The sequence below is a fragment of the Mandrillus leucophaeus genome, unplaced genomic scaffold (genome assembly GCF_000951045.1).
Source record: "Mandrillus leucophaeus isolate KB7577 unplaced genomic scaffold, Mleu.le_1.0 Scaffold695, whole genome shotgun sequence".
NCBI lineage: Eukaryota > Metazoa > Chordata > Mammalia > Primates > Cercopithecidae > Mandrillus > Mandrillus leucophaeus.
In genome coordinates, this window is record NW_012107530.1 from 625073 (window position 1) to 633601 (window position 8529).

Here is an 8529-nt window from a genome sequence, read left to right on the forward strand (position 1 = left end):
AAAAAAAAATAGGTTTTTTAATATATTGATAGAGAATGCTATTAACTCAGTTTTTGCTAAAATCTTTGAAAAGCATCACTGGAATTACTGTCTCCTGAGAGAATGTTTACCACCATCAACTACCTCAACCTGTAATTCCTAAAGAACAAGAATAAATTCAGGAGGCCCAGTCTTCCCTGACCCTGTTAGTACTCAAGGGAAGAATGGCTTCAAAATTCCTCCATGGGTTTTGCATTTCAGGCTTGAGCTACTTTCTTGATGGAAAATTCTTTAAGTGTTCTGAAAATCACAGTCCTCCCTAACTTCAGTGGAAAAGATTCATATTGTCCAACTGAACGAGGATTGGATACTTAAAACCAGGGATTTCCTAAAATGAAAAAGTTTCTGTGGATAAAACTGGTTACATGCCGAGACTGGAATGGAGTTAATTCTGGGTAGATATGGGATTCAAGAGATTGGTCTTCACGAGGCATTTACAAGGGATTCAGAGGTGGAGGGAGCACAGTCCTTCCTGGGCAGTTGCTTCTAGCCTCGTGGGAGGTGATCCTCACACCCCAGACTCTCATGCAGGGCAAAAAAAAAAAAAAAAAAGTGAGATATTGAGTGGGCACGGTGGCTCACACCTGTAATTCCAGCAATTTGGGAGGTTTAGGTGGGTGGATCACCTAGGCCGGGAGTTCCAGACCAGCCTGGCCAACATGGCGAAATCCCATCTCTACTAAAAATACAAAAATTAGCCAGGCACAGTGGCATGTGCCTGTAGTCCCAGCTACCCGGGAGGCTGAGGCAGGAGAATTGCTCACGGAGGAGGTTGCAGTGAGCCAAGATCACATCACTGCACTCCAGCCTGGGCCACAGAATGAGACTCTGTCTCAAAAAGAGAAGGAAAGAAAGAAGGAAGGAAGGAAGGAAGGAAGGAGAAAGAAAAGAAAGTTGAAAAGAAAAGAAAGTCTTATTTTTAGACAAAGTAGACTTCAGAACACAGAAAATTATCAGAGATAAAGGACATTAAGTAATGATAAGAGAGTAAATGCATCAAGAAGACATAATAGTAAATGTGTAGGTATCTAACAATAGAGCACTAAAATATATGAAGCAAAACCTGACAGAACTAAAGAGAACTGGACAAATCCACAATTATATCTCAAAGCATCACAGGACCATGAATCCTAAAATCTTGACCTCAGTTTCTCTCAGGCCTCTTTTGGCCTCAGTTGACACTCTCTGTTCCTCTAGTTCCACAAAGGAATAACCCGGCCCCAGAGAATTTAGGGTAACTGTGAAAGCGTATTCTGTGAGGAGCCCACCCCAACCAGATGTGAGACTGTGAGTATGGCCAGATATTAGCTACTTGTTGAAATTTTAGAGAAAATCAATAGGAATTTTCCAGCAATGTCTCTCTGGGAAACTCAGGAAAGCTCAAACACAGCATTAAGAGTTTGTTGTGGACAGGTATTATTTTGCTTCTATCATCCATTCTCCCACTTCTGATAACAGTGTTCCAATTTTGCTTTAGGGAAAATACCTCTACATAACCCTAGCTTAAACTGCAATTAAGTCGATATGAATATTTCATCCTCCTGACTCAGTGATTGGTCAGAGACAGGCACACAACTCAGCCAGAGCCAATGAGATGCAAGGTTATACTTGCTGGGGCATCTGGGAAAGAGAGCTTCCTCTCTCTTCTTTGGGCACCACCAGAAAACATGATGTCCATTTAGCCAGATGGTGTGGCGTGGGGATGCGAGAGCTGGGCAGGCCACAGCCTTTTTGATATCAGGAGGGAAACCCTAGAACTATACTGTGTAGTGCCTGAGGGTAAAGCCTACACTGCAGAAGGAAGAGCAGAAGGACATACAAAAAAGGGTCTTGATTGTTCTGAACCTTTGTTTCAAACCTTATCTAAAGACAGAACAACTCTGGTAATTTCTATGATGCAAAGGAATAAATGTTTCCATTTTTCCATTATTTTTCTTGCTTACAATAGTTTGCATAATATTTTGGGTTTTCTGTTGTGAATGACATTCACAACATGAGTCCTGACTAACACAAGGCTTACTCTCACCTCTTCATCCCTCCGAAAAGCTCATATCTATCTTTCTCAAAAAATAAAAACAAAAGTGGAGGCGGGTGGATCATAAGATCAGGAGTTCGAGACCAGCCTGGCCCACATGATGAAACTCCGTCTCTACTAAAAATGCAAAAATTAGCTGGTCGTGGTGATAGGCATCTGTGGTCCCAGCTACTCAGGAGGCTGAGGCAGGAAAATCGCTTGAACCTGGGAGGCAAAGATCGCAGTGAGCTGAAATTGCGCCACTGCACTCTAGTCTGGGCGACAGAGTGAGACTCTATCTCAAAGAGAAAAACACAAAAAGTGATGTGCAGCAAGTGTTTTTATGTTTAATGCTGGATAGTATCTTTACTTGTAGAAAATAATATGCGAGGCCGGGCGCAGTGGCTCACGCTTATAATCCCAGCACTTTGGGAGGCTGAGGTGGGCGGATCATGAGGTCAGGAGATCGAGAACATCCTGGCCAACATGGTGAAACCCTGTCTCTACTAAAAGTACAAAAATTAGCCAGGTGTGGTGGCGTGTGCCAGTAGTCCCAGCTACTCGGAAGGCTGAGGCAGGAGAGTCACTGAGGCAGGAGAGTCGCTTAAACCTGGGAGGTGGAGGTTGCAGTGAGCCAAGATCAAGCCACTGCATTCCAGCCTGGTGACAGAGTGAGACTCCATCTAAAAAAAAAAAAAAAGAACGAAGGAAGGAAGGAAGGAAGAAAGAAAGAGAGAGAGAGAGAGACAGGGAGGGAGGGGGGAGGGAAGGAAGGAAGGAAGGAAGGAAGGAAGGAAGGAAGGAAGGAAGGAAGGAAGGGAAAGAAAGAAAAAGAAATAAAATAAAATAATATGCAAGCATTTTAAAAGACAAAGCTTTATATGTGGAAAAAATAATACCTTAATGATTAGCAATACACATAAATGAGAGAATTATTATTCAGAATTTAAAACTGTAAGCAAAAAAAAAATAGGTTTTTTAATATATTGATAGAGAATGCTATTAACTCAGTTTTTGCTAAAATCTTTGAAAAGCATCACTGGAATTACTGTCTCCTGAGAGAATGTTTACCACCATCAACTACCTCAACCTGTAATTCCTAAAGAACAAGAATAAATTCAGGAGGCCCAGTCTTCCCTGACCCTGTTAGTACTCAAGGGAAGAATGGCTTCAAAATTCCTCCATGGGTTTTGCATTTCAGGCTTGAGCTACTTTCTTGATGGAAAATTCTTTAAGTGTTCTGAAAATCACAGTCCTCCCTAACTTCAGTGGAAAAGATTCATATTGTCCAACTGAACGAGGATTGGATACTTAAAACCAGGGATTTCCTAAAATGAAAAAGTTTCTGTGGATAAAACTGGTTACATGCCGAGACTGGAATGGAGTTAATTCTGGGTAGATATGGGATTCAAGAGATTGGTCTTCACGAGGCATTTACAAGGGATTCAGAGGTGGAGGGAGCACAGTCCTTCCTGGGCAGTTGCTTCTAGCCTCGTGGGAGGTGATCCTCACACCCCAGACTCTCATGCAGGGCAAAAAAAAAAAAAAAAAAGTGAGATATTGAGTGGGCACGGTGGCTCACACCTGTAATTCCAGCAATTTGGGAGGTTTAGGTGGGTGGATCACCTAGGCCGGGAGTTCCAGACCAGCCTGGCCAACATGGCGGAACCCCATTTCTACCAAAAATACAAAAATTAGCCAGGTGTGGTGGTGTGAGCCTGTAGTCTCAGCTACTCGGGAGGCTGAGGCACCAGAATTGCTTGGACCCAGGAGAAGCAGGCTGCGGGGAGCTGAGATCATGTCACTGTACTCCAGACTGGGTGATAGAGTGAGACTCCATCTCAAAAAAAAAAAAAAAAAAAAAAAAAAAACCAGTGGCTATCACATCAGAGAAGCTCCTGGCCAGGCAGCCTGGAGGAACAGGGATGAGTTCAGCACGTTGAGATGGAGTTGGCTTTCCCAGTTGGAGGGAAGAGCATGAGAAGGGACATAGGTAAAAGTAGAGTAGTGCAGGGGTCACTGAGTCCTTTCAAGACAGGACTTCATCATAGAACCACTTTCTCTGAGGGAGCTCTGCTGGAGGAGGTTTGCCTTTTGAATTGCAAAACCAGGGTTGATGGTGCCTGCACAGAAAGGGCTGGCAGGGTGGAGGGTCTATGATAGAGACCTATAGGAGATAAAGATGGAGCTGAATTTATGGGAGCCTGCCTGTCTGTGGGAGATAGAAGGGGAAAGGCAAATTCAATGGGTCTCAGGTGAGGTGGGCAACAGATACCTACCAACACTCCAAAGAAACCACGTGCTTCTAGAAAAGGGCACAGTCTAGTGAGCAAAGCCCACAGCTCTGGGTTTGATTTCTAGCACTGTCACTTAATACTTGTGTGACCTTAGATATTCACTTAACTCTCTCAGCCTCAGGACCCAATCTGTAAAAACAGGAGAAACCTTGTTCGCTGTGCTTTACAGGATTGATATGAGCATCGGGAGAAACAGTGGGCACAAAAGAGCATTGTCAACTGCTTCTTTCTAGTCAGTTATCTGGTCATGTTTCTGAAACTCCCCAGGACTGGGAACATAGCATATGGTTTTTTTAAAGTTACTTAATGAATGAATGAATACATGAATGAGTGAACGAATGAATAATATTCAAAGGCCTCCAACTAAATAATAGTCTCCTAACTGTACTGAAAGCCTTTAATTGACTTTGGGGCTGTTTGGCCTGGGACAAGGCTCTGAGTTAGTGGTGATCAGTTGGTGTCGTGGTAGAGAAGAAAGCCTGTGAAGGTGGAGTCATTGTCATTATCAGCATAGAGTCCATTACGCTCTCCTTCCCCATACACCTGGAGCCAGACTTGGTCGCCCACCTCCAGATGCAGGAGCACAGAGCCGGAGGCCTGGTCCACGTTATTTTCCTGGTACTGGTCATAGGTGAAGAGCATAGCCTTGTCCTTCTTGAAGAGGCTGACCTTCACATCCTTCATATAGACTGTGATGTGGTAGGCAAAGTAGTACAGCCCAGGAATGTTGCAGTGGAATTTACCAGTGGAGCCATCATAGTGGTTTTGCTGATTGTAGAAGATCTTGGTAAAGCGAATGGGCATGTTGGGGACAGTAACGTAGGTCTCCAATCCCACACTGAATGCTGAGCGGTATACATAGGCACCTTCTCCAGGTTCTCCTTTCCTGCCTTGGATTCCCGGAAAGCCTCGGGGACCTTCAGCCCCGGTTACTCCAGTTTCACCAGTGTCTCCCTTAGGACCAATAAGACCTAAGGAATGAGAAGACCTCAGTGACCACAAAGAACAGAACTCCTGCCTAGGTTGGTTACAGCCTAAATTACCATCCCTGTGGCTCCCACTCACAACCTTCTTGACTTATAGAGCAAGAAACCAATAAGAGCTCCCAAAAGGAGAGAGATGTTACCTCCTCCTTCTATATCTCCCACAGACAGGCAGGCTCCCATAAATTCAACTCCACCTTTATCTCCTATAGGTCTCTATCATAGACCCTCCACCCTGCCAGCCCTTTCTGTGCTGGCACCATCAACCCTGGTTTTGCAATTCTACCCCCTCCATCTAGGATGTCTCTCCTCCTCTATTCTGCCTATCCATCATTCAAGGCCTAGTTGAAGCTCTGCTTCCTCCTTGAAGCTTTCATTCTTCATCCAGGTCCATGGTGAGTACACTTTCTCTATGCTCCATACTTTGAATACTTGTTCACATTCAGTTTGACAATTTTAGAGTAGACTTTCTTGTAGTAATCACCAACAGAGCCTTGCACATTAAACATCTTACCTAGATCAAGAGTTCCCCAAAGGCAGGATTGTGCCCTTCAGGGGGTGTGCAGGTGTGCAGTAAATGTGGTTGAATGCCACTGGATGGAATAGAAGTTAGCTAGACAGAAAGAGGAATCAGAATATGAATGCACTGGGAATAAGGATGAGGGTGAAGATGGGAAAGGGGATGGAAAAGGACATGCAGATGCAGCAAAGTCAAAGTCTTCATTATAGAGGCACCACCTATTCTCATCCTTGGAAGACCAACCTCAAATCCACTTCAAGTCGCTTATGGTTTACATAAAAAAGCTTTGCTTTCTCCCTGTGTCTAGGCCTTAGTTAATAACGAATGCCTTCATGTAGTTTTTATCAGTTAAGGAGGTATGTGATGAAAGAGGCCAAAAACATTCTTACCTGGATCTCCTTTCTCACCCTTCTCGCCAGGGGTGCCATCTCTGCCATCACGACCTGGGACCCCATTATGGCCTGGATGCCCTGGGATGCCTGCCATCCAACCTGTGCAGGCCCCCTTGGGCAGAGGAAGCAGGACTCCGGGCCCTTGAGTTGTGGTATCCTGGCCATGACTGGGCAGAGCTAATAGCAGTAGAACAGCTCCCAGCAACATCCTGAGTCCTGGAATCCACATGTGCACTGTCAGCCATGGAGAGACAGACCCCACACAGCACACCCAGTTGATACCTACACAGGACTCCATCCACCTCAGCAGAGTCCACTTCAAGGAGCTGCTTTCTCAGTATTCAACTCTTTCAGGAAGACTTTTCTGAATATTGCAGCCCACCTTGATCTCTTTCTGCCCCAAAATTTGTAATACTTAACATTATTCCTGTGTGTAGTCTCCTTTCCTCACCAAGATTATGAATTCAGTGATTGCACAGATGACACTCCTCTAATTTTTCCATATCTGAGCACAGGAACAAGCACAGGGAAAGCTCCAAGAGTCAACTTGCCAAGAATCCATCCTTGAGTTTCCCAAGTACGATGACACCGATTGCTCCAATCAGTGCTAACCAGCTTCTCTCCCCTGGCTCCTTTCTTCTTTTTCTTTCCCCTCTTTTCTCTCATTTTCTGTGTCTATTCCTCCTTCTTACTCTCTCATTCTTTCTTCCTCTACCCTTCTCCTGGGGCACATGTTTGACCATTTGGTATATTACATTTGCACACACACACACACACACATACACAGAGAGAGAGAGAGAGAGAGAGACTCACCTTGAGTTAAACAGACAAGAGACACATCATCCCATGAACATATCCGCTGGCCCTTTGTTTGCCTGGGCCACCTTTAGCTGCCCCTCCTCTCCTGTCTAATCTCTATTCAGGACCCAGTTCAGATGTCATCTCTTTCAGGAAGTCCTCCTTCTTCTCCATCTCACTCCTTGGTTTGTTCTTTCACCTCTGTGTTTCTCCAGTGCCCTGGTAATATGGTTTGGGTCTGTGTCCACACCCAAATATCATGTCGACATGTGTTGGAGAAGGGGCCTGGTGGGAGGCGATGGAATCATGGAGGCTGACTTCTCCCTTGCTGTTCTCATGATAGTAGGTGAATTCTCACAAGATCTGGTTGAAAGTGTGTAGCACTTCCCCTATATGTGCTCTCTCTCTCTCTCCTCTCTCTCACTCTCTCTCCTGCCGCCATATAATGTGCTTGCTTCCCCTTCGCTCTTCCACCATGATTGTAAGTTATCTGAGGGCTCCCCAGCCATGCCCACTGTACCACCTATGGAACTGTGAGTCAATTAAACCTCTTTTCTTTATAAATTACACAGTCTCAAGTAGTTTTTCATAGCAGTGTGAGAATGGATTTATACACCTAGCTTAGCTCTATTGCGTTCTATTGCACTCTGCTGTAATTTCTGTTTCGCTCACCCATTTCTCCATTAAACAGCAAGTACCAGGGGGCAAAGACTAACACACTAATAGCAGAGTAAGGACTAAATAAGTACTTTCATAATGAGGAAAAGAAAACATGAGAGAGCCAGAGAAAGGAAGGGGAGGAAGGAAAAGAAGAAAGGAAGAAAAAAGGAAGAGTGGAAGAGGGAAGGAAGGAGGGAGTGGGGAACGTATTTGAAATACGTATTCTGGAGCCCTAGCAAACAACTCAAGTGGCACAGGTAGTCAAAGGACTCCCTGTCTCAAAATCATTCTTCAATATCCCCCTCCCAGAAAAGGGCCCAATACAAGTATAGGGACTTTTGTCCCCTCTCAGAGTCTGCCTCTGATCTTAGGGGGATCTTAGGCCCCCAGCTCTGATTGCTGAGGTCTTAGTCTTCCCACTCTCACCAAGGAGTTGGGAGAAAGCATCTCACAGAGAGAAACGGCCCTAGGATCCTGGATTAGAGGCATCACTAAGACCCTCTGTGGGTTAATGTGGCTAATCCCAAGAATCTGATTCTAAACAAAGCGTAGTCCATGTGCTTTATTTTACCTTAAAGATTCACTATTTTTCATCAGTTTGCTTGTCTCTTCTAGATTATATGACATCTCCAGAATTAGGTTTGTCTTCAGGACAACTGAAGGTTTGTTGAAGACAAACCTATTCCTCTGTGAGGGATGGAAGAAAGATCGTGATTCGCCTGGTATCTGGAATCCCACTCCTATGCTCCATTACCTGGGCGCTATACTGCCCTCTTCACATGGCACAACCAACTCATCTTTCATCTTTATCAAATACATGAGATAA

General features: G+C 44.6%; 1 protein-coding gene and 1 long non-coding RNA gene across 3 annotated transcripts in view; one reads left to right on the forward strand and one right to left on the reverse strand.

Moving 5' to 3' along the window:
• The first annotated feature begins 2998 nt into the window (after positions 1–2998).
• LOC105527864 lies at positions 2999–7607 on the forward strand. The gene is made up of 4 exons (XR_001004277.1): positions 2999–4154; positions 4279–5372; positions 5633–5728; positions 6273–7607. It is a non-coding gene; the product is annotated as an uncharacterized LOC105527864 (long non-coding RNA).
• ADIPOQ (adiponectin, C1Q and collagen domain containing) overlaps positions 4469–8529 on the reverse strand; it is a 19847-nt gene continuing 15786 nt past the window's right edge. For both annotated transcript variants that reach the window (XM_011964358.1, XM_011964359.1), the window contains 2 exons: positions 6243–6461; positions 4469–5321 (listed from right to left, as the gene is read on the reverse strand). In XM_011964358.1, the coding sequence (XP_011819748.1) occupies positions 4801–5321; positions 6243–6453 (732 nt within the window). In that variant the 5' untranslated portion in view covers positions 6454–6461 and the 3' untranslated portion in view covers positions 4469–4800. The remainder of the gene's footprint in view (positions 5322–6242; positions 6462–8529) is intronic.